General features: G+C 48.2%; 1 protein-coding gene across 8 annotated transcripts in view; it reads left to right on the forward strand.

Annotated features, from left to right (window-relative positions):
- The first annotated feature begins 562 nt into the window (after window positions 1-562).
- Window positions 563-26339, forward strand: part of Ciita (class II major histocompatibility complex transactivator) — a 49177-nt gene continuing 23400 nt past the window's right edge. For 2 of the 8 annotated variants that reach the window (XM_076937421.1, XM_034506638.2), the window contains exons 1-7: window positions 564-941; window positions 20735-20881; window positions 21101-21196; window positions 23130-23192; window positions 23345-23425; window positions 25299-25343; window positions 25807-25941. In XM_076937421.1, the coding sequence (XP_076793536.1) occupies window positions 659-941; window positions 20735-20881; window positions 21101-21196; window positions 23130-23192; window positions 23345-23425; window positions 25299-25343; window positions 25807-25941 (850 nt within the window). In that variant the 5' untranslated portion in view covers window positions 564-658. Of the gene's footprint in view, window positions 942-7542; window positions 7737-9028; window positions 9181-20734; window positions 20882-21100; window positions 21197-23129; window positions 23193-23344; window positions 23426-25298; window positions 25344-25806; window positions 25942-26339 lie in introns of those variants that run through there. The other 6 variants (XM_076937422.1, XM_034506639.2, XM_076937423.1 and 3 more) reach the window with 6 other exon arrangements.

Below are 26339 nucleotides of genomic sequence, written 5' to 3' on the forward strand. Positions count from 1 at the left end.
CTTCAAAGCCATGAAATCCCCATCCCCTTTAAATATTATTCTTTTTGAGGCAGACCCTTGTGTAGCTCAGGGTAGGCTTGAAGTCACTGGGTAGCCAATGGGACTTTGAACCCCTGATCTTCCTGCCTCTACCTTCAGAGTGTTAGATCCAGAGTGTTGGAACTATGAGCTTGTACCACCACACCCAGTTAATGTGATGTTGGGGATTGAGCCCAAGGCATAGTAGATACAAAGCCATCACTCCCCCAAGTGAGCTACAGTTGTTTTTTTCTTTCCTTTTTTTTTTGTTTTTTGTTTTGTTTTGTTTTGTTTTTTGTTGTTGTTGCAGAGAAACTAATTTGTAATGATCTGCCTATCTGTGATAGTTTTCCCACACCCTTCAGGGGGCTTCTTCTCTGTCTATAAAAAAATAAAATAAAATTTAAAAGCAGAAAGGAAAGCAGAAATTCTGTACTCTTATCACTGTCCGAGTCACCCTGAATGCATTTCCGTTCACCAGGCACCCTGGCCTGCACACAAATGAGGAAACATTCCTAAGAAGGAAAAGGCTGCACTGTCAGCAGAGGTTCCTTCATCCTGGGTCTCACTTCATGTTTTGGATGCTGCAAGGCTGGATGAGAGGTGACTCCAGGCAGCTGACCTGCCTCAGAGCACTGCCATGAACCACTTCCACGCCATCCTGGCCCAGGTACAGACCCTGCTCTCCAGCCAGCAGCCCCGGCAGGTGCGAGCCCTCTTGGACGGCCTGCTGGAAGAACAGCTCCTCTCACGGGAATACCACTGTGCCCTGCTCCGGGAGCCTGATGGTGAGGCTCTGGCCAGGAAGATTTCCCTGACCCTGCTGGAGAAAGGGGACTTAGACTTGGCTTTCTTGAGTTGGGTCTGCAACAGTCTGCAGGCCCCCACGGTAGAGAGGGGTACCAGCTACAGGGACCATGGAGGTAAGCTGGCATCCCTTGGAGCCTAGGCAACGATGTGTGTCCTGTCTCTGAAAGGAAAATATGTGTAAAGGATACAGGGTGAGCTTTTGGAAAAACCTGGGTGGCTGGGTGCTACAAGCATGCAGCATGCTTTCCACAGTGATCAGAGCATCCTCAGGGGATACTGCTGACTACCTGCTCAGGCCATGCCTAAACTCCATCAACAATGGGCTCCAAGGTGTCCAGTGGACAGGGAACTCCTGCTTCCAACAGACACACCATCTAATGGGAAGACAGGAAGAGATACAATCAATCACTTTGTGTCAAAAATAGAGAAACTGTATCTGGGAACATAGTACAGTTGGAACAGTGCTTGTCCTAGATCACAGAGTGCTGGGTTCGAGTCCCGAATTGGTGAAACGGGAAGTAGCAGCTCAGATCCGTAATCTCAGGACTTGGGAGACAGAATCAGGAGAATTACAAATTCAAGCTCATCCATGGCTGTCTAGTGAGAATAGCCCAGGGCTATGTAAAACCTGTCTCCAAAAAAAAAAAAAAAAAAAAAAAAAAAAAAAAGATGTAGAGAGGGGGAGTCATAGAAATGAGGGGCTAAAGAACTGGAGATCAAAAGGCAGTGCATGTGTGTATGTGCAACTGGGGTGTGTGTGTGTGTGTGTGTGTGTGTGTGAGAGAGAGAGAGAGAGAGAGAGAGAGAGAGAGAGAGAGAGAGAGAGAGAGAGAGAGAGAGACCAACAAAGGGATAGAGAAAAAGAAAACCAGAGATGCCTAGGTGGACCAAGAGGGAAGGAGAGAGGTAAAATAAGAGAAACAGAAGGCAGTAGAATAAAAAGAGACAGAAACAGAGATGTGGAGAAACAGACCCAGTCCACAAGGAGAGAGACTGAGTGTCTTAATTTTTTTTATTACATTTATCTCTTTGTGAGGGGGTTACAGCATGTGTGTGAAGGGACAGCTTGTGGGAGTTGGTTCTCTCCTTCCGTGTGGGTGGGTTCCAGGCTTGAACTCGGGTGGTCAGCAGCTTTAGCCACTGGGTCACCTCACCTGTTCCAGTGTCTTGGTTTTAAGGGTACTACTGCTAACAATCGAATGTGTTGTCTTGTTCACTGTCTTGGGTGCTGAGTATGGATCTGTTTGTTCAAACAGATGCTCCCTGAAGTCGAGGTTGTTCTGTCTTCCATGTCTGCTCTTGTGGTATTGGTATTGGGGGTCACAGATTCCAGCCTGTTGGTCCCTTCAACTTGGAAACATAAGCTATTCCCTGCAATTAGTACTTCTAGAGTCTAGGGTGCTCTCTGTCTCTGTCTGTCCCTCTGTCTCTCTGTCTGTCTCTGTCTGTCTCTGTCTCTGTCTGTCTGTCTGTCTGTCTCTCTCTCTTACACACACACACACACACACACACACACACACACACACACACACACACACAAACACACACACACACACACACCAGCATCCCCTGCTTGGCTCTCCCACCCATCTCAGCCCTTTGAATGTACCTATCCCTCATCTAATACACAAAGCAAAGACGAGCTAGGCATCTCAGGGTAAGAAGTGGCAGAGACCAGTTTGGAAGGCAGACAAGCTGTGCTCCTCAATCTGACTGGGGGGAGAGAGAGAGAGAGAGAGAGAGAGAGAGAGAGAGAGAGAGAGAGAGAGAGAGAGATCCATGCACTAGACAATGCTGGACTTGTCCATGTTTCTGCTAAAACATATGCATTAATTATATCATTGGGTTGGCTGCTCTTGTGTATAAATTCTCAGACTGGTGATATATTTTCTCTCCTGAATACCGCTTTTATTCTCTCCCTCTTAACATGGACATAATGGGGAACCTTTAGCTCCTCTCATCTCTCTGGATTTCCATCAAGGTGCAAGCAGCCAGTGTGGTTCTACTAGGACAACTGTATACCTGGGGCAGCAGTGAGACCCTTCCTCTTTATCTGAACATCCACCAGGGGAAGCTCCTTCCCTTAGCTGCTGCCTGCACCTCAGTCCCTGTGTCCCTTCTTTGTTCTGAGTATACTGGTTCCTTTTTAAAAATTATTATTCCATTTCCTCCCTTGGGGTGTAATATTTTGTTTTGGATCTCACATGACTTCAGAAAGTGGAAGTAGCTTTAGGGTGTGATCATCTGGGGCTGGGAGACAAAGGAACATAATATCTGTGCTCCTTCTTCCTGAGCTCCAGGCGAGCTCTGCCTCAGACTGGGGCTTGACTCCTACACACACACACACACACACACACACACACACACACACACACACACCAAGCCTTTGTCTAGACTGGGATTTTTCACCATCTATATAATTTATTTGTGTGTGTCATATGTTGTTTATTGTTTGTGAAGAAGCTCCACACAGACACAAGACTATGTTTTAATCATGATATGTTTCATATGCCCAACATATAGATTCAGTATGTTACACAAAGGGCCAATAAAAGAAGTAGATTGGACCGTGACAGTGATGTACAAAATACTGTACAAGCACATCAGCAAATTACCAACTTGTATGAACGTAAAACTATTAACATGTATTTGAAGTATCATTTTAAATTTCATCTGAACACTTTGATCTGTATGTGTTTTGCGATTAGTTATATAGAACTAAGGGGGAATTTTCTTGGTCAAGAGAATAGAAATTGTAGACAATTAACTGTTACAGCTAGGTATGGTGTTACTCCCAGTGCACCTACCTCTGAAGGTTTCTGTTACATGGCAGTGTCTTCTTTGAACAGTTTTATGTTCATACAAGTTGGTAATTTACAGAGGCTGGTTCTGGTCTACATGAAGCAGCCTGTGTGCACATAGTGCCATACAGTTCCACTGAGTCTGGAGTTCATGGCCCCATCTCGAGGGAATTCAATGGGCTCAATGATAAATCAAAGTAGACGCCCAGACAGAAGTCAACCAGCTCAAGATGACAGCCACTGCAAGGGTAGTCACAGGCCAGGGAAGGGAGAACTAGGAAGGGTCCTGATGAAGGACTAGCTGTACAGTGGAGGTAGTAATAGTCACAGAGTCACTGTTATGTGGGTTTGGAGACAGTGTCTCATGTGACACATAAACGTTCTCAGTCACATGAGGCTGCTTCTGACTCAGAGACATCAAGGCTGGTGTCTTAGGTGACCATGGTCTGGTGTGAACAGGAGAGGACAGCTCCAATCTCAGGTTTTGTCCATGAGCTAGGTCTTTTGATCTCCTTTCTCTGAGCTGCAGGACATCCCTTCCAGGCTCCTGATTCCAGCCTGTTTTTGATTGTACGATACTCTGTTCTGAGTACTGTAATACTACACTCTGTTTTGGTGCCTCTGGGATTTCCCCATGTGAATACTATTCTGTAAACCACCACATAAAGGCTCCCTCTAGGATGTCATCTGATTTATTGGAAAGAGATATTCCCACCAGCTTCCTTCCTCATTTGGAGGTTAGGATGGGGGAGCTGCAGATCCTGGCTTCCTCCTTCCTCCCAAGTCCTCCCTCTCCCAGGTGTCCATCCCAGCTCCTGCCCTGCTCCCAACTTCCTGGAAGTGGGTAGGCTTCAGAGAGGACTCAGCTCAGCCAGCCTCCCAGCAGTTAGCCTGTGGTCCTTTCATTCCCAGGAGCCCCAAAAGGAGAAGTGCCTGTACCAGAAGTTGCCACTTTCCAGAGAATTTTCTCAGCTAGCCTGCTATGTATCTTCTTGCCCCAGAACTTGGCACCTGACCCAGCCAGGGACTATTTCTGATTCTGTTGCTATTGCCTTGAGTGGCTCACCTGGCGCAATATTTATCGTCCACACTTCCTTCTAGTCACCTGCTGGCCACTTCCTATGTCCCCCCAGCACACCTTCCTCAGCCCCCCACCTACTCCAATCTACTGCTCCACTAATCCATTTATGACCCATATTGCCTTGCCCAATTCATTAGTTTTTCTATTTGTCTATTCACTCATCTGTGTATATTTATATTGCAGCTTAGCTACCTGCCTTCCCACCAGGGCATCCATGTGCCTAGACGTTATATTCTCACCTACCACCTAAATTCCATCTAGTCACTATTCCTTCATTTCCTTCATTTTTATCTCCATTTTTTTAATCTCCTTCTCCTTGGTGACTTATTTAGCTCCCATGAGAATTATGCGCTTACCAACAGCCATGATGCAAGGCGCTCACAGTGTCTGTATTCACTTGGGACTCAAGCCAGCCTTGATCACCAAAACACTGACGGCTGTCCATTCTTTCAGACAATTCCAGAATTGTGTGTGTGTGTGTGTGTGTGTGTGTGTGTGTGTGTGTGTGTGTGTGTGTCCTGGGGTGGCAAGGGTGCATACATGTACATATTTGTACATCTGTACATGTTTGGGGAGGCATGTGTGCATACACATGTGTATGCCTGTGTATAGAGACCATCACCAATGTCTTCTTCGGTCTCTACCTTTTGAAATAGAGATTCTCACTAGACTTAGAGCTTACTGCCAGCCATCCCCAGGGATCCTCCAGCTCTGGATCACAGGTACAGGGCTCCATGCCAATTTTAACATGCGGGGATCTGAGCTCAGGTCCTCATGTTTGCACAGCAAACACTTTGCCAACGGTGCAACTTCCCAATTCCCAAAGAGGGGCTTTAAGGAAGAGAATGCCAAGCATTAGCTTGACCCTCCTTCCCATTCCTCACCTCTGTTCACCTCATCCTGGGGCAATAATCTGCTGTCTAAGCTATCCTGTATCCTTTCTCATATTTCCCCATCTCCACTGGCCTCAGACAGGTCCATAGCTTTTCGTCTCCAGCATCACCCTTTGGGTGCTCATAAGTGGTACTTGCTGAGCAAATATGGCACCTATGACTGTCCTGCTCGGAAATCATCTGCATAGACACGAGAATGCTTCTACTTAGCTCTTGTGGAAATGGGTCTAGGGTGTCAGAAAGGATGTGGGGAGACCAGGCAGCAGCACAGGTAAGAGGTGCTGTTGCTGGCCAGGTATATTCAGGCTGAACTCCATTGTAACACAGACCCTTGTCAGTGATGCAAGTCTAGGGCAGCTGGGGCCGTCAGAACTGGCTGCTGGAAAAACAAGAAGAAATTTCCATGTGTCTCAGAAGAGCAGAGCAACAGACACCAGCATGTCTTGATGGCATGCTGTCATGAGGACAGGACTGGGGCATCGTGTGATTTCTACTACTAACTGTGTTTTCTCATCAAACAACAACTGTTTCAAATTGACTCCTAACGTCTCATTTGTCTGTCTACTTCCTTCTTGGGACTTTTGTAAGTAGAGATGATGACTTTAAAACTGTCACCATACAAAGACAGTTACTGCACATATTTTACACAAGGGAAATGAAGACTCATATGGGCCGATGGGTCTACAGTATTGTACCTGCCAGGAGCAGCCAAGCTACCCTTTGTTTCCCAGGCTGGCCCCAGAATCCATCCCCTTTGCCACCAACCCTCACTTTTTCTGTATACCACCCACACTAGCATTTACTTGGTAGGTTTTCCCAAACCACTCACTTTCAAAGAAAGTTTTATTTCCCACCACAAGGAGGGGAGAGTGCTCAAATAGCAGCAGTGTTGGTTTGTTTTCAGACAAGGTCTGAAACAGGTAGTAGTCAGGCTGGTCTCCAATTCTCTACAGCATCTACAGTGACCTTAAAGTCTGGGTTCTATTGACTCGAGGTCTCACACTCTGGGATTACAGGTATGCATGACCACATCCCATTTGTGTGGGGCTGGGGATTAAAGCCTGAGCCTTGTCAGTTTAGGCAAGGACTCTACCCATCAAGCTACAGCCCCAGGCTCACCACGTGGTTTTAAAAGATACAATAGAGCTGTGTTATTCGATTCAAGCCAGATACTGCTTCCTGATGTGTTAGAGATGCATGAAAAGGGGCGGTGGTGGCGCACGCCTTTAATCCCAGCACTTGGGAAGCAGAGGCAGGCAGATTTCTGAGTTCGAGGCCAGCCTGGTCTACAGAGTGAGTTCCAGGATAGCCAGGGCTACACAGAGAAACCCTGTGGGGGGGGGGAGTGGGGGGAGACGCATGAAAAACATATTGGTTCCAGGCTAAAGCTTTCTCGCTGATGTCACCTGAAGGATGGGCAGAGTAGAGAAGTACTCACTCTCTCCCTGAGAGAGTCGATGTTACTTATCACCACAACCCTGAACCAGCTAGCTCTAAGGTTACTGAATTAGAGTCAACACTCAGGGTGAAACTTGGATTTTAGTTCATCATGTTGGAATAAAAGATGAGAAATTTCCAGAGAAATCCAAAGCAGTTTGCTGTGAGCAGAAGCTGGATCTTACCACGTCCCTAACAGCTCTTTGTTGTGTTAGGGGCACGCACTGGAGTCTGATGCAGGCTCTGTGCTGCAGAAGATTGTGTGTCCATTGCAATTATCATTTCAGTGTCTTAGCCAAGGTGCAGCATTCTGTGGTTACCCAATTTGGTCCACAAGAAGGAACTGAAATTAACATAAGAAGATGTGGTGGCTAAGGGAGCGTGGGCAAATTAGAGGGTATCCAAATACAGGCTATAAGCTGTTCGGGCTACATCGCAGTGGAGAATTTTCAGTTGGTCCCTTGCTTGCTTTCTTTGCATGCTAGCTGGTAGGCTTTGGGCTCCTAATTGGTATAGGGAGGCATGTGAGGGATGAGGCTGCCTGCTTCCCACCTGGGCATCTGAGGACTTTCTTGGAGTCGTCTGACACACCAGGAGGGGCAGCTGGACTGCAGACATTGCTGCATCACTCCACTCTCTACACCATGCGGTGCCTAGTTCCTGGCCCTTCTGGGTCTTACCTGCCGGAGTTGCAAGGTAAAGGGGGTCCAGAGACAATGGTTAAGACTACAGCTTTCATAAGCACACTGAGGTCTCGGGTGGTTCCAGCATCCCTAATAGAGGTTTTATCTGCACTCAGACTTTCAGGGGGCCTCTGTTGGCAGCTCTCAGCCCCACCAAAGTTTTGGGGTTATTTAGACTAACATCTCTTCCTCCTCCTCTTCCTTCTCCTCTTCCCTAAGGAGATTGAACCTAGAACCTTGTGCATGTTTGACAAGCTCTCTACCCTTGAGCTACATCTCAAGCCTACATCTGTCTTTGGGTAAACTGAGGTGTACCTCTATAGGAGACCTCCATCCAGTCCCTGGGAAGCTTGGCACTCCCAAACCGTAATCAAGCCTGTGGTATATCTAGTAAGCAAAGAGTCTCTGGCAAGTTCTATTCTCTCTTGTTTCCAAGTGGGTTTTGAGAGTGGGTACAGGTGGTGTTTGGTGTGGCAACTGCTTTGAAGACAGTGCAGTGACCTTACAGCATAAATACACCCTTGGCTACATCCGTGTTGCACCTTTGAGCCACCAACAGCTTCTTAGTTTCAGTTTTCTTCAGCAACCACACAGTGGGCTCAGGGGAATGTCTGTGTAGTAGGGTAATGGCGAGAATCAAGGGTTCAACAGCATCTGGTACCGTGAAGTACCAGAGGTCCCCAGTGTAATGTTGGTGAAAAGGGGTGGGATCCCTTTTCTCAGACTATCCTGAAATATGCTACCTAAATCATGGTGGCAAGTGTCCCAGCTCAGCTCCATGGCTATGCAGCTGGAGGTTCTGGGTGGGAGAGAGAGAGAGAGGTCAGAGGCAGACTTGACTCAGTCCCTCAGCTGCAGATGAGGAAATCTGGGCTTGAGCAAGGGAAGTGACCTCTCTAAGGATGCATGTACTGGGGAAGCAGGGGATCTAAGAGCTTCGCTAGCAGATCTCAGGTCTAAATGCCTCAAGGAGCAGCTTGCCTATCTTTGTGGTTGGGCGGAGATAGAGCGACATAGTGGGCCACCAGGGGTGTGGATGAGGTGGCTTGCAAACCAAACACCTAACCTTGGAATTCAGCTCTAACTGCTTAAATCTGTAGTCCTCTCCTCCTGAGTAGGGACTGGTCTAAGTGAGATCTGCCTGGAGAGAAGGGTCCTCTGGGAACATTCAGTCCAAGCAAACTTAGGTTGCATGTGGATGCTTCTGAGAAAGCACGAGGTGGCTATCACTTTTCAGGGGAGGAGGCGTTCCTGTTCAGCTCTGCCTTTGGCCCAAAGCTGAAGGTGTAGATAGAAAGTGAAAGGTAGAAAACGCCACAGATACTCCCTATTTGTGAGGTAGCTGCCAGGAGACTGCCGGCCCCAAGCTCCTAGGAGCCAAGGAGCTGGCGTCAGGTAGACTACCGACAGCGACAGCGCGCAGGAGCAACAGCACGCAGGAGCGCGGGGCACAGGCGGTAGGTGTCTCCAAGATCCCCTTTGCAGCCGCTAAAGTTATGCTGGGAATCCGAGGCTCTGAGGCTGGCAACTATTTGCCAGAGGTCAGACAGCGGGGCCGGAAAAAGCTGGATAGGTGTGCAGGAGGTAGAGAGACTTCTTGGATCCTGAACGGACTGTCTGCAGGACCTGGGAGCAGGGAGCTGGAAGCTGGGAGTCAGAACCCCGAGGCTATGCGCAGAGCTAGTGGTGAAGGCAGCCTCCCAGGAGTGTCTGCTGTTCCGGGACTCAAACGGGGGGGGGGGGGGGGAGGAGTGGGGGGGGGGAGGATTGGGTGGTTGGCGGGCGGGCGTGTACTCTATCAGTCCCCAAAATCTACGAAGAGCGCAGGGACCTTGGACAAGGGGCCGCCCTTCACTGGACCTTCATTCGCAAGTTGGGACAGACCACCTCTGACTCTGGAGTCTGGGTACAGGGTCCTTCTTGTGAGTACTTGGCACAGAGACAGCATAGGGTGCACTTATTTGACCATCTAGGGGGACAGGTGGAGGCATCCACCTTACTTTGTCACATCCGTTAAGGAGAGTTGCTGAGTGCTGACAGCGGTGGGTAGAGCTCTCCTGGGGACCCAGGCAGTGAGAACTGTAGCCACTGTGCATAACTTTGAATGGTACCCTAACCATGTACCTCCTCCTACAGCTCCCTACGGCTTCTTTGTCCACTACAGGCCTCACACGCCTATACCCCCCACAGTGTGGCCTTCCTATCAATGCTTGGAGTGCCTCACTTCCGAGCAAAGACTTAACTCTGTGCTCCCAAATAAAATAAATACAACTTCTCAGGCAGATTAAGAAAATGGAGTTTTCCTCCTCTGTAGCCTGGTGTAGCCAAAGAGCGTCCCCTTCCGACTACAAAATCTGCTTTCCCAGAGGCTCGAATGTGGGTGAAGAAGAGCCCCCAGAGATGAGTGAGCAGGAGGTTCCAGTAGCCTAAGCTTTGGAAATCTTCTGGGAGGCAGTTGATGACAGGTCCCAGGGCCACAGGGTTCTCAGACCCACTCAAGGTCCTTAGCTCTGTCCAAGCCCTGTTCTCCAGTTACAGGCCCCGCCCCCAAGGTCTCTGGCAGGCCCTGGGTGCCACGCCCCAGCTTCTGTCCTCCACATGTTCCCTGATTGCAGAGCCTGGGAACCTGGGTTAAACCACCTCTCCCCAGTAATTCTCATTAATTTCAAGGAGAAGCACTAATGTATGTCACCTCTTTACTGTCTATATGATCTGTGGAAACTGAGTCCAGAGAAGTGATCTTTGTTATTGTTTCTAAAGACATGTTAATATTCACATATGTTAATCTACTTATACATATAATCAAGTAATAGATAATAACTTTATATGCACATAACCTATAATGGCATATATTGTAACATTTACTGATTAATATGTTTATTTTTCATTTTGTTTTGCCAAAGACCATATAGCAAGCTGTTGAACTTAGTCAGGACTTGAACCCAGATCTCATGAGAACCCTGTCTACTGACTGGGTAGCTGATGTGAATTTCCATGAATGCTGGTGGGTTCTGAGCAGGCTGTTCTTGGTAATACAGCAAAGGCACTCTGAGGGGGACAGAGATTTTATTTTGCTTTGGTGGCAGGCGTCATCATTCCTTCCTGGCCATTCAAGGCAATAATAGAAAGTGTTTTCATAAAATCATGGCAAAAATACGCAGCATACATTTACTATTGAACATGTTCATAGCATCCTGGAACCATTGCTACCTCTCTTTCTAGAACTGTCAACCCTCAAAGATGGAAACTCTGGACACTAAAGCAGTACCTCCCCCCTCATGGTTCCTGGTGACTTCCACTCTACCACCTAGTTCCCTGGTTCTGACTGCTCTAAGCGTTTCGTAAGTGCAGTTATTCAGTGTCCTGCCTCTTGTGTCTGGCTTCCTCTGTTAGCACAGCTCAGGGTTCATCCCTGCTGCACTCCCAGTCTGAACACAATGGCAGAGAATATTCTAACATGGAGGCCATGTGCTGTGTGCCCAGGCAGTGTTGGTGGGACTCAGCTTGTGTCAGCCTGTGAACTATTTCTTGTTTTGTTTTGTTGTTGTTGTTGTGTTGGTAGTTGTTTGGGTTATAATTTTGAGACCTTGGAGTATCAGGTTCTCTGTAACCCAAGCTGGCAATCTCCTGCCTCTGCCTCATCAAAGTTTGGACAAGTGTACACCACCATGCCCAGTAGCCTATGGTCTATTTGTAATGTTACTACCTTTAAATATTGATTTTAAAGAATCTGTTTGGCTACTTGCTTTTGATTTTTAAAAAGCTATTTCGAAGAAGGAGGAGGAGGAGGAAGAAGAAGGAGAGGAGGAGGAAGAGGAGGAGGAGGAGGAGGAGGAGGAGGAGGAGGAGGAGGAGGAGGAGAGAGAGAGAGAGAGAGAGAGAGAGAGAGAGAGAGAGAGAGAGAGAGAGAGAAGCTATTTCTTTCCTTTGAACCACAAATGGCTTCACAGTCACTTCTAGAGTGCTGGGGTTACAGGTATGAGCCACCATACTCAGCTAGATTTCTTTCATTTATTTATTTTTACATTTGTTAATTTGTTTAGTTGTGTAGGGTAGGGGGGCTAAAACCATGGCATGCCTGTGCAGGTCATAGGACATCCTGTGGGAGTCAATTCTCTCCTTCCAGGGTGTAGGTTCTGGGGATCCCCTTTACTGGCTGAGTCATCTCTACCACCCAAGTAGCCTTTTGTAAAATAAGCATATTTGAGCCACACACATTAGTAACTCCAGCTCACAGTAGGCTCATTGAGACCTTACTTAAACAAACAAATAAAGACTGCGCCCAACAGCCTGGTGTAGTGGCTCATGCTTTTAATTCTAGGTCTTGGGTAGCAGAGGCAGGTGTATCTCTGAGAGTTCAAGGCCAACCTGGTCTATTTAATGAGTTCCAGGACAACCAAGATTAAATAGTGAGACCATATCTCAAAATATTACTACCACTGCTGCTACTACTACCACTAAAACAATAATAAATAACCCAAATGATAAACCCCACATTTCTGTTTCTTCTAAATATTAGTATACAGAAGATACTAAGGTAACTGAATTAGGTCTTGTCAAAACAACAGTCCAGGCAGGCCAGGTGATCGAGTTAGAGGAAAGAAAGATGAAGCTGTGGAGAAATCCAGGAAGTCTGATGAGAAATTTTCAAAAATGAGCCCAGAGGAATGGGAGACGTGTCCGATCTGCCTCTGAGGTGTCCAGCCGAGGGGAAGTATGGAAACCAGGACAGAATGTGAGAAACACTGCAGAATCAGAATTATGGGAGGAGCCAGGCAAGCTAAGCACTGGAGGCTGCTTGTCAAGGGGAAAGACTCGTGACCTTGGAAGTAAAACCACCCTTGAAAACTTTGTAATTAGTTTTAATTATGCGTAGGTGTGTGTGCATGTGGGCATGAGCATGTGACTGTAGGTGGCTGCAGAAGTCAGAGGCATTTGATGTTCTGGAGCTGGAGTCTCAGAGAGCTGTGAGTGATCTGACATGGGTGCTGGGATCCAAACTCGAGCCCTCTGCAAGAGGAACAAGTGCCCCTAACCACTGAGCTGTCTCTTCAACCCCAGCCTCACTTGCTGTTCAGCATCAGTAGGGAGCAAGCCTGAGGTGAGGGACGTAGTGGGGGACGCTGGGTTTTAAATGTGGATCGCTGCCAGGTATAGTCGTCAACGCGCACTGGTAACCAACACTTGAGAGGTTGAAGCAAGAGGATCAAGTCCCAGGCCAGCCTGGGATGCACAGGAAGACCCTATCTCAGAAGCAAAACAGAAAGTACCCCCAAGGAAGCGATATACAGAAACCAAGGCCTGGGGCTTAGCTCAATGATACAACTCTTGTCTGGTATACACAGGACTCTAGATTCCCTACCCCCACAACAAGGGGAAGGGGTTGGGATTTAGTAACTGTTATGTTTTATTGAAAAAAAAAAAAAAAAAAGGAATCCAGGAATATGTTTGGTAGAGGCATGGCATGGTGAAATGGAGGGGCTGCCTCTACAGGGTCCATGTTGAAGCATCCCTTCCCCCTGAGGTACAAGCCATAGACTGGTATAGTATAGAATAGAGTTTAGTAGAGTAGAGAACAGTACAGTATAGAATAGTTTATTTAGGATATGGGGAAGGGAGTGGAGGGAGTAGAGACAGACAGAGAAAGGCAGAAACAGAGAGAGAATGAAAAGGAGTAGAGGCCAACCATGAACACGTGGAGAGAGAGTGGGGGGGAATGGGGAGAGAAGGGGCATAGAGGGAAGAGAGTGAGAGACTAAGGAGGGGGCAAGCAGCCCCTTTTATAGTGAGTCAGGCATACCTGGCTGTTGCCAGGTAACTGTGGGGAGGAGCCTAGAGGAAATGCGAACAGTAATTACATCCTGAGAGGCAGAGACGCATATTAAATGACAGGAAAGCGGTGCCAAACTCTCTCGGGATGATGCTTTCAGACTTGTCAGGCATCAAAGCTCAAAGAGGATCCCGAACCACCAGAAAGCATCGCACCAGGTGCCAGGTTTGTCAGGGCACACCTGTAATCTGCCACTTGGTAGGCTGAGGCAGGAGGATGGCTGTGAATTCTAGACCAGACTGGCATAGAACATAGCCTGACCCTGTCTTTTAAAACAAAAACGAACAGTCAAATAACAAAACTCACAAAAAGTGAAGATGCTGGCCTCGGCCGCAGAGCCCATGCTATACCGGTACGTTGCATGCGTGACCCCTGCCCTTGGATATTTGTGGAAGGCCAAGGCTGAGACCACCGAGTTGGCACAGAACTCTCCATATGCCAAATTCTCAGTACAAAGACGACTTCCGTATCCTGGAAGAGACAAGCAATGGCAGGGGGGTGGGGGCTGCCTCTAGATTGGGCAAAGACAGCAGCAGGTGTCTCTGCATAAGTAGTTTTTAAGGAGAAAAGGGGAAGTCTGTGTTAGCTAAATCTTGATTGGATATTTTAGTCCGTGTAGCCAAACACTGCACTTTGATTGCTGGACCTTGGTGGTCAGCCTCAGGAATGGGTTAGTCATAAGGAAGTAAGTGGCCAAATAAGGGAATGGACCTTGGTGGCTCTCTTTAGGGGTGTAATCTAATGGTTCAACAAGAAAGAGGGAATCGGGGAGGGCAAGACCTGCTTGTGCCACACTAGCCACTCCCAGGCTTGTTAGAGCCCTTCACTGGGACATTCTTGGGTCTCCACCACAAACTCCCTGAAAGCAGGGCCACTTGTAACTCACATCAGGCTCAGGATTGGACCTTTGGACCCTGTTTTGCTAAATTGCAGCCGTAGGACCCTCCCTCTCTCTGCTCAGCATCTGGCTTGGGTTTCTTTCTAAGAAAAATGAGCTACATTTTCTTTCCAAGCCACTGACCTGGGCCTCAGGAATGTTGGGACTTTTGGGCTGCCTGCAGCCAGGAAGGTTATAGAAGGATGTTGATGACTCTGCTCCTCTGGTCGCCCCTCTTCCTCCCGTCCTTGACCCCAGATGCCTGCCATGTACCAGTACCTGTGAAGGCTGTGTTTGTCCCATTTGTGGACCAAGATCTTCCAAGTTGTGGCTCAGTGGGTGCTTCCATTCAGGGCTCAGAGCACAGGTGGAGGAGGCTTAGCTATAGTAGCCACAATGGTGTCTTTCGTGGGATTCCATATGATTTGCAGGCCATATTCGGAAAACAAATTTTAAAAAATTATCAGAGGTGAGGCTGTCCTGGAACACATGAGTTGGAGATGTCCATATCAAGGCTGTCTGGGCTCAGAGCAAGGTGCCGTGGGGGACAGAGGTAGACCTGGATGGAGGGAGCGCTCAGCTGCAGTGAGGTCACCATGCAGATCATAGCCAATCCCCTAGGGAGCCTACAGCTGACTCTCAGCAACTTTAAAGTGAGGAGACAACTAGACCTTTGTGCCCTGTAGGGGCCTCTGCTTGGGTCAGCCACCACTGGTGTCACAGTTGGGTGAAGCTAAGTTAACCTTAAAGTCTGAATGCTGGGAAGATCAAGAGTGGGATTGGACACCTGTCAGGGGCCTTCCTGGAGCATCTTAGCGTGACAGAGGGTGTTAATGTGGCAAGATAGAGTCAGTGCACTGCTCAGCACAGTTCCTCTTTTGGAAGGCTGCTAACCCATCTTGAATATCTCACTCTAGTGACCACTTCTAATCTTACTTTCTCCACCTCTGGGTGCCAGCCAGCTAAGGTTAGGAGACCAGCACATGAATTCTGAAAGACATCATCTGGAGACGTGGTGTGGCTTTGGTTATTCCAAGGGAGAACTACTGGGAACTACAGGCTCCTGGTCAACCCACACACTGTCCTATAGGGTGGATCTGGATGGTATTCCAGCATCAGCACAGGCTGACTTGAGCCATTGTGTGAGATGGTTGTTGGTGTTTGTTTGTGTGTTCATTTACTATCTGTCTGTCTGTCATCTATTATCTATTTGTTTATTCTGTCTCTCTCTTTCTCTTTCCTCTTCCTTTTTCTTTCTTACTTTCTTCTTTCTCCTTTCATTCTTCTTTTCCTTCTTTCCTCCCTCCCTTCTTTTTTCTTGTTTGCTTTTCTTTTCTTTTAAATATGTGTGCTTATATGTGTGGCGTTGAGTGTCAGTCCTCAGGAGCTATCTACCTTCATGTTTGAGATAGTGTATCTTGCTGGAATCTTGGTCTCACTGATTAAGGCTAGCTAGCTGGCTAGTATGCTCCAGAGACCGTCTGTCTATCTCTGTCTCCCAGGGCTGGTAACACCATGCCCAGGTTTGTTCTTGTTGTTGATGATGGTGATGGTGATGGTGATGGTGATGATGATGATGATTCTCTTTCCGTGTGTGTGTGTGTGTGTGTGTGTTATGGTGTCTGTGTGTACATATGTACATGCAGATGCGAGAGTAGCATTGTGTATATCTTATTATTTTAGCAAGGTCTCTCACTGAACCTGGAGGTCATTAATTAGCTACACTGACTGACCAATGAGTTCTGGCAATCTGCCTGTGCGAGTACTATGAATAAGACACGCACGACCTTGTTTTTTATTTGGGTCCTGGGAATCCAGACTCAGGCCTTAGCTCTTACAAGGCATGTTACTGACTCGGCCATCTTACTAGTCTTAGTCTTCTTTAGTTAGTTTGCTTGCTTGTTTTTTTGTTTTTTTTTTTTTTAAGTTTTTGTAGTTGCAGCAATATTTAACAGAAGCTGCAGAGATTTTTTTCTCATGTACTATGTCCATGAATGTGTATTCTCCTCAGCTGCTGCCTTTCAGTCTGCAGTAACACCTCTTTATCACTTGAGATTCAAAGTCCAAAGTTTGGGCTCTGTCTTGGTAGAATGCATCCAGTGTTTGGACACGTTGTAGTGATGTGCCCTGTCTTCCGTGGTGGTTTCGCTGCCCTGTAAACTGCAGCTCTACACTGGTTCATTCCTGTCTCTGCCAGCCTCTGGCAGCTATCAGCCCCATCTTGCTTTTCCTGAATGATGTCAAGTTGGAACTGTATGAGCTGGGTTGATGTCTTTTGTGCAGAAAGGCTGTGTGGAGTGGTTCTGTTTGCCTTTGTCTTGCAGACCTAGGGACAGAACTCAGGGACTCCCCCAGGTTGACCGACTGCTCTATATCCCCCAACCCTGTTTTTACTTTGTTGGACAACCCCAGACTGGCCTTGAACCTCAGTCTTCCTGCTGCCACTCAATACCTATTACAGGATTCTTCCGTCAGGCTTGAATATCAGCTTTGTTGCTGTTGTTTTATGTGTTTGAGACAGGGTCTCACTACAAAGTCTAGGTTACCCTCAAAATCATAATCCTCCTGTCCCAGGTTCTTGAGCAGCTGGGATTGCAGACCTGTATGACCACACACAGATACAACTGTGTGTTTAGAGTGCTGTGTGAAGCCCCTCTGAGGGAGAAAGAGGTTCCAGGCTCCTCTATGCCCTTTCAGCCGACAACCTTTTCTCACTTGTTAAAGGATCTGGAATTCTTGTAAAATGTCACTTGAAAGCCACTGTTCTACTACAACTCTCGTATTTAACAGATGACAGCCCTAGGAAGTGGAGACAGAAAAGGACTTTCCCAGAGTCACACACCCTGCCAGAGCAAAGTGACTCTTGTATTAATCTTGTGATACTGGACTGTTGTGAACTTAGCTGCCCACATATCTAGGATACCCCGAGTTCTTCTGCCCCACCTCCACCATGGAAAAGCCCTGTGGCTTGCTGCTAGGGACCAAAGCCAAATCTAGTTTCAGTTTTTCTAATTACTGTGTCTTCCCATAGACTGGCTAGCTGCTCTGAACCCAGGAGAGGTAGGGAGTTGGGATGGAAACACCAAGATGGTTGAGGACGCCAAGATGGTTGAGGGTACTATGACACAGAGAACAACCTGGGAATAGGCTGAGGACAACCATAGGGTGATTGCATCTCAGATCCCTTTACCACCTTCCCCTAATGAGCTGGGGTGGAAGCCCAGCTCCATAGCTGCAGTTCTGGTGTTCCTGCTGCCACCCCTGTGTCCTCAGCCAGCCCCCTCCCAGCTTCAAGCATCTCACTCTCACTGCCCTGTCCCAATGACCCTGTATCCTGAGCTATGTCTTGAAGCAGGCCAAGCCAGAAGGACCTCAGACAACCTTCAAGGCAAGAGGTGGAAACCAGGAGCTGAAGAAGCCATACCTGTGAAAAGTCTTGGCCAGGAGAGGACAGTCGGGAACTGGAGCTATTGTACAGAAACATTATGACGGCCACGTGCACAAACGTTGTGTGCCCACACACTCAAATGCACTTATTAGCTGGGGAGACAAAACCACTAATACCACGGATCTGATTGAAGCCATACTTCAACCTGCCATTCATAGTGGCAACCTGGGGTCAAACAAGAGCAGTATTTCCAGATGTTCCTGATGTGGAGCTTCTCATACACAGGTCTTCCAGTCTTCCTCCTTCCAAAGGAAATGCCCAGACCTCCCATTGTCTTCCAGATTCCAAAGTCTATCAGCAATGCTTTCTGTGGTGTGTGTGTGTGTGTGCGTGCGTGCGTGTGTGTGTGTGTGTGTGTGTGTGTGTGTGTGTGCATGAGCACACACTGGGGATGGAACCAAAGATCTTTCACATGCTAGACAAGATCACTACCATTGAGTTACACTCCAGCCCAGTCTCTCAATACCGCATACAGGCCTCAGCTCCCTTCTGTCTCTTGTGATCACCTGAGGCCCCTGAAGGAAGTGAAAGTCTTCACTGAGACTAGCAGTTTCTGAGGAGATTCGAGGCCTGGCAGTCACTTCCTTCTTTGTCTATGGCACTTGCCTCCTCCTGTCCAGGCCTAAGTCTTCATCTCCTTCCATGAGCTATTGGACCAGGACCTCCCTCCCTGCTGTTGTATTTTATAAAAAAGGAAAGCCAAGGATATGTTTGATAGAATAAGGTATGATGAGGTGGGAGGGGTGCCTCTGCAGGCCCATACTGAGGCATCCCTTCCCCCTGAGGTACCAGCCACGTGACAGGTATCGTATGGAAATAGAGTTTATTTGGAGCATGGGAAAGGGGGTTGGGATGAGAGGGGAGAGAGAGAGCGAGAGAGCGAGAGAGCGAGAGAGCGAGAGAGCGAGAGAGCGAGAGAGCGAGAGAGAGAGAGAGAGAGAGTAGAGGCTAGCCAGAAACACATAGAACAAAGGGGGATGGGAAAGGGGAGAGAGGAAGAAAGGGTTCAGAGAGAGAAAGGACAGAGAGTAGGAGAGTAACAGAGTGAGGAGGGGGTGAACAGTCCCTTTTATAGTAGGTCAGGCATGCCTGGCTGTTGCCAAGTAACTGGGGCAGAGCCTAGAAGGAATAACACCCCACCTCTGGCTTTGACAGCTTACAGGGTGTTCATTTAAAACAAGCTATACGGGGCTGGAGAGATGTCTCTGGTGTTAGTGGTGCTTGCTGCTCTTCCAGAGGACCAGAGTTCCGTTCCTGCCATCTACATCACAACTGCCTGTAACTCCAGCCGCAGGAGTTACCACACCCTCTTCTGACATGTGTGGGCACTTCACTCACATGCACACACACAAACACATACACATAAATATCATTTTTCTTCATATGCTGAAATGCAGCAGCAGCTACTGGCACCATGAAGCTACCTGCCAAGACTTTAACTTTTATGCTCACATTTTGCAGACATCTTGGAACCTTTAAATCTCAAATTTGTTGAGCACTTTGGCTCACAGCACGACCATTAACCCAATCAAAACAATAAGAACCCCACAAAACCCAAACCCTCTACTGTAGTGTGTAGTGGGGACAGAAATGTCCCCAAAGGACTAACGGTGGAGTCAGAGATGTCTTCTCAAATGGGTGTGGAAGCCTCGTGGAAGGGCAGTTTGCAGAAGGCCTTCTAAAAACACTGCCCAGTCACCAAAAAGGCGCCCCACCTCAATGTGCACAGACTTTTCCTCAGAAGAGGAAACTGTCCTGTCACCTGCATCTTCATTTCTCAAATGGCAGCAGAGGATGTGGCCCTGTCTTCATCACCCTAATCTAGTTCTTCATCTGAGACAGGAACATAATTAGCTAAGGGAAGCTGGAAGAGTGACACATGTGAAGCTTGTCAAACAATTCCAGGAACTCGGGCTATGTGTAGGAGAGACTGGTGTGTGCCACAGGCTTGGGGTGTGGCACCGTGTTAGTTATTTACCTCGCTGCTGTGAGGAAGAGCTTGACAAAAGTAACTTAAGGAAGCACTGACTTTTGGCTCACAGTTTGAAAATCCAGGCCATTGTGTGAGGAAGGCCTGGTGACAGAGGTGAGAGGCAGATGTCACTCTGCATCTGCTCTCAGGAAGCAGAGAGAGAGAGAGGAATGCTGGTGCTGGATGCGTCTTCCCACCTCGGTCAACGAAATCTAGAAACTCCCTCAAAGACATGGCTACAGGGTAGGGAAGTTCAGTGGACAGGGTCTTTGCTCATCCCCATATGGCTTGAGTCCCACGGGCTCGGGCAGCTAAAGAGGACATGTCTTCATCTTGGGGGTGAGCATGGTCACCTCTGCTTCCCATCCGTTTCAGAACCGCTGGCAGAGGAGAAGGAAGGTCTATTTGAGAGACTTGTGAATCAATTCCAAAGCAAGTGGAAACATAGGAAGCATGGCCGTGGAGGCATTGGGAAATCCCAAGCTGAGACCTGAGGAGACCAGGGCATGAGCGGAAGTGGGTGCATTCTGGTGAGAAGATCCAGTCTAGGAGTGAAGAGACCCTTCTCTGATGTCTCCCCAGCATGGGGAGCTTTCTTTGACTGGAGGCTTCCATGTGACTGTCACATGGCACAGAGCCACCCTTGACCTTTCAAGGTTCCATGGAAACACTCCCTCCCCATGCTCCAGAAAATGGATACTTAGAGAGGATAAGTCACTTGCCTAAGGCCTCATAGATGGGACTCGAACTCCCCTCTAGTGTCTGGAGCCCTGCTGTTCATATCCTCAGGTTCCTCCCACCTCCAGCCCTCAGCAGCAGCGGATGTTCATTCTCTGTCATTTCTTACCATCCAATGACATATCTGAGTGTATCTCTCCTCCCAGGCCATAGTCTGTGTGCCACCATGGAACTGGGGTCTCCGGAGGGCAGCTACTTGGAGCTCCTTAACAGTGACGTCGACCCCCTACACCTCTATCGCCTCTATGACCAGATGGACCTGGCTGGGGAGGAGGAGATTGAACTCAGCTCAGGTGGGCCTTGTTCCCTGGGACCTCTCCTGGCCTTCTCAGTTCTTCTGCTGGCACTGCAGTTAGCAAGCTGGAGAAAAGCACTGGCTGCCCGTCAGAACCATGGACACCTCCCGGGCCCCTGCTAATTGTGCTGACCCTCAACTGGGGCTGTCACCCTCCTTCCTCACTACCCCTCCTCCCAGACACCCAAGCTTCACCCTATGGGCTTTCCCCTTGCAGAGCCAGACACGGACACCATCAACTGCGACCAGTTCAGCAAGCTGTTGCAGGACATGGAAATGGATGAGGAGACCCGGGAGGCCTATGCCAACATCGGTAAGGAGGCAGCAGAGGCCGGAGAAAGGAGCAAGAATTCTCTTTCATTAATCTCACTAAGCCCTTCTCACCAAAATCACAGCTAGGGTCAGCAGCTAGGGCTGGAAAGGAGGGGACGTGGAGGAAAAGGAGGATGAGGAGGAAGAAGAGGAAGAGAAAGAGAAGAAAGGGAAAAACTAAAGGGATGCCAGCCCATTCCCTAATGGTTACCAAGCCAACCATGTCCCTTTACAGCACTTCCCTTACTTTTCCCCCACTTCTTTTATGCTCTTTGCTTATTAGGTTTGTTTTATTTTGGTTTTGATACAAGGTCTTTTGTAGCCCAGGCTGTCCTGGGACTACATATCCCAGGCCAGTCTCACGGCAATGCTCCAGCCTCAGCCTTCCAAGTGTGGGATCACAGGCATGCACCACATACAGCTCTACACTACCATTTCCAGGTTGTTGTTGTTTTGTTTTTTTTTTTTTTTTTTTGTTTTTTTTTTTTTTTTTTTTTTTTTGCTCTTCTTTTCCACAAAGCCCACACCACATACCCTTCCCCAGCACCTAAGCCAATGAGCTGCCATTACAGCAGCCGGCACTGGCAGCATGTGAGTGGTTACACCTGTAGGACCACACTGACGCCTTGGGGCAGCCGATGAAGTCTGTGATGTGAGATCCTCTGTTCACAGAGGAGGAAACTGAGGTGCAGAGAGATGAAGTGGCCTCAAGGCTGAGTTAGATGGCAGATCTGAAATCCCACTCCAAGGCTTCTGCATTCCCAAGCCCTGACTTAAACACGAAAAAGACGTGCCCAAAATTGAGCAGTCTGACAAGACATGTCCAGCCTTAAAAAGAGATTCAGGGCCAGCAGGGTAGCTCCATTGGGGTAACAGCATTTGCCACCAAGCCTGATGAACTGAATTTAGGCCCCAGGAATTAGGTGGTGGAAAGATAGACTCCTGCCAGTTGACCTATGACCTCTATACTTATTCCATAGCACTGGTGCATAGAAGTGTGTACACTCACAAACATACAGTCTCACACACACATGAGTATACACACACTCACTCACACATATACACGCTCACACACGTGAGTACACACACTCACACACACATGAGTACACACACTCACAAACATGAATATACACACAATTACACACACATACTCATACTCACACACACATGACTACACACACACGAGTACACATACACTCACACAGACACATACACACACGCACACTCATACCCACATGAGCACACACACACACACACACACACACACACACACACACACACTGATACATAGTTCCAGGCCATGCAAATGTCTACCCGCTTCATTTAATTTACCATCATGTATGGGTGCCTATGGGTGTGGAATACGTCTAACATTCCTGAATTCCTGCCCACCTCTGGATAGTACCCACTATTTGTTCTCTTCATTCAGATGAGGAAATAGGAACCAGAAACATTAAGTGACCAGCCCAAGGCTGCCCAGCAAAGGGAGCTAGTGGAGAATAAAGACAGAATTTGAACTCACGCCCAGTGCCAGCATTGCTGCTCTGTACTACTCTATGATGGCAGACGTTTTCATGGGCACACACTTTGCTCATCTAATAAGACAGAAAGCTCGTGAAAAGCAGTGTTTGTTCATTCATTCAAAGTATACTCAGTAACCCTTATAGAGACCCTACTGTGCACACCCCCTCAAGAAGGTTCTTGGCCTGAGGCTAGACACACAGCGAGAATTCAGGGAGCCCTTTGTTTGTTTGGTTTTGGTTTTGGTTTTTGGTTTTAAGACAGGATCTCTCTTCATAACCCTGGCTGTCCTGAAACTCTGTAGACCAACCAGGCTGGCCTCGAACTAAGAGACCTTCCTGCCTCTGAGGCATGCACCTCTACCGCCTCTTTGGGAACCCTTTTGACTGACTGTATGCTTCCTCATCTGGCAGCGGAACTGGATCAGTACGTGTTCCAGGATACCCAGCTGGAGGGCCTGAGCAAGGACCTCTTCAGTAAGTTGGGGGAAGTTGATCTAGGCTCATCCTTAATTCCTTCCTGACCTGAAGAAATGGCTGACAGCCACACACCTCCTCACAGGAAGGACAGTAGTGGCTTTACCAGGGATTCTGGGATTGTGATGTGGGTCTCTGGTGTTTCTCCAAAGTAGAGCACATTGGAGCAGAGGAAGGCTTTGGTGAGAACATAGAGGTCCCTGTAGAAGCAGGACAGAAGCCTCAGAAGAGACGTGAGTGAGCCCCTCCTTGACCCGGCCTGTCCTTCCTCAGATCTGGTCCTTCCTTCCATCTGCAGTCTGCTGTGTCCCAGTTGTCTCCATTTAACTCCATCTGCCTCCCCGCCACAGCCCCATGCCACAGCTCCTTAGGAGGAAGTACACCACTCTAGAGCCCCGGAGGGTCTATGTGGGATGCTTTGATTCCTGTTCCTCAATGACTGAGCCCTGCTTCCCTTTGGGTCTTTGAGGAATATCTCTTTAAGCAATGGGTAAGGCCTCAGGCAGGACTAGGCTGGAATCCTGAATCTGCTGTTTATAGGCTGTGTTACCTTGACTAGGTACCTACACTCCTCTGAGCCTCCTACCCTGTCTCCTGCCTCTTAGTCTGTCCTCATCTGGTGGCCATTGGTGCTTTCCCAAGCAGATTAGGACATCCCTGCCTTGCTGACCCTCTAGTTGTCATAAGACACATTCTGAGAGGCCTGTATGGCCTGTTCATCTTCCTCTTCTGGCTCATCACAGAGGGACACTACTTTGGTAGCCTACCCCACTGTTCCTGAAATGCCTTTTTCTCACCCTTACTATAGTTGGGTCCTTCAAAGCCATTAGCTCACTTTGTCCAGGAAGCCCTCCCTGACCACACATCCACATAAAGTCACTGTCTTATTTATGCTTATCTCTCTTTTTTTAATGTATTTATTTTATGTCTATGGACATTTTGCCTGCATATGTGTCTATGAACCACATGAGTGTTTGGTGCCTGCAGAGGCCGAAAGAGACCATGAGATCCCCAGAGACAAGAGTTACAGAGTGTTGTGAGCCATCATATAGGTCCTGGGAATTGAACTCAGGTCTTGTGAGAGAACAGATGGTGCTCTTAAGCACTGAGCTATCTCTCCTGTCCGTGTGTGTGTGTGTGTGTGTGTGTGTGTGTGTGTGTGTGTGTGTGTGTTTTCCAGGCCTTTTGCATGCCAGGAAAAAATTCTACATTAAACTGCATTCTCAGGCCCTGTATATTTATTTGCTGTAGGGCATAAGAGTCTGTCATGTGCTATAAACATCTAAAGTTCTAAGAATAGACAATGGCAGAGTTTGCATCCACTCCCCTTTCTGGCCTTAACATCTCTCCTGAAGGCAGTTTGTGTCCATCACTCTCTTTGAGCCTTGTTGGAATACTCCATTCACTTCCACCCCCATGTGCACACTCACACACATGAGCACACACACACCAATATACATATGAACACACACATACACACAGTGCATAGACGTGTGTACATGAGCATATACATACAAACATATGCACATATATACAAATACACACATGCAGATGCACACACTATTTCACTCTTTGCCCTCTGCCATGTCTGCAGATTCCCCCTCCATCTTCTCCTCTCTCCTTCTTCCCTTCCTTCTACACTGAGCTAAGGCAAGAGTCCCTCTGTGAGAATACCCCTTGCTTGGATTCCACAGTTGATATTGGGATCTATTTGGCTTCAGCTGCTCCACTCATTGGTAGATTCCTTGGTCCATCTACCCAGCTCCTTTGGGTGCCTTGCCAGTGAATTACAGCCTATGATTCCCTTTGCTGCATGCATCCTGACTCTTTCACATCTGACCCAAACTGCAGAAGAAGTATTTCGGCTCTCTGGGAGGCTATGGGGGCTACCTGGGCAGAGCCCAGAGCAGTCGGTTCCAGTAGCTTTGTAGCTAAGACTTGGGCTCAAGCCCCTGAACTTGTCAGCACCTCGAGGTGTAGGGAAGAAGTGGGACACAGTTTCTCAATTCCTCAAGCAAGGTCACATAGCCTTCTGGGACCCGAGGAATCTCCATGGCTGGGGACATCCCAACCCAGGGCCACTGATCTCGGGGGTTCTCTTTGCAGGCTTCCCAGAAGAGCATGATATGGACTCAAAGCACAGGAAGCTAGGTGAGATGGGCAAGTGGTTCTAAGGGTCCCATTTAGGGGAGCACAGGCACCCCTCAAATGCAGCACAAACCAGCATTGAACACCAGGGCTCGGGGTTGGAGTAGTTCAGAGATAGAGTGTGTGACTACTATGAACAAGGCCCTGGTTGAATTCTAGCTTCATGGGAGAAGGAGGAGAGGAGGGAAAGGAGGGAGGAAGGAAGTGGGGTAAGAGAAGAGGAGAGAATGGAACATCCCCACTGAGGAAATTCTACTGCTGCCCTCACTTGTTGCCCCTCCATGTCTCTGTCAGCCACACTGGTAGGTGTGCTAGGGACACTGCTATAGGCAGGACAGGCTGGGCTGCTGCTCCTGGAAAAATGAATGCCCTTTCAGAGGGAGTTGGTCTTTCACCCCACATCACTAACAGAAGTACAAAGATGGGTGCTGTGGACAGTTCCCCTCACTGCCTCTGTCTCCTGCAGTGCCTCCCTCTAGGACCTCACTGAACTATTCGGATCTCCCCGCTGGGCACATCCAGATCTTCACCACTCTGCCCCAAGGACTCTGGCAAATCTCAGGGCCTAGCACAGGGCTCTCCAGTTTTCTAATCTACCACGGTGAGTGTGGGAGCCCAACATTGAAACTGACCGCCACTCCTTCCTCCCTCACCCCTGACCTTGTTCTCTCCCATTGCAGACACTGGCACTTGTGACATAGCACCTAGTCAGAAATCCTCTCTCCCCAAACCTTTCTCTATCTTCGTTTCTCCCCTCGCCCCCCAAAAATGTACGGGAGCGTCTCTAAGGTGGTCTGCCTATGTGGCCAGTCTTGTAGCCTTCTCTGTGTTGTTATTTCCTCTCCCCTCAGTTTTTATTCATTAAAAAATATTTTAGTTTATTTTAATTGTATTTGTGCATGCACATATCAGAATGCATGACTGCACAATGCTTGAAGAAGCCAGGGGTGACAGATCTCTCTGGAGTGGGAGTTACAGGCCGTTGTGCGCAGCCTGACA

Source organism: Arvicanthis niloticus, chromosome 6 (assembly GCF_011762505.2).
Source record: "Arvicanthis niloticus isolate mArvNil1 chromosome 6, mArvNil1.pat.X, whole genome shotgun sequence".
NCBI lineage: Eukaryota > Metazoa > Chordata > Mammalia > Rodentia > Muridae > Arvicanthis > Arvicanthis niloticus.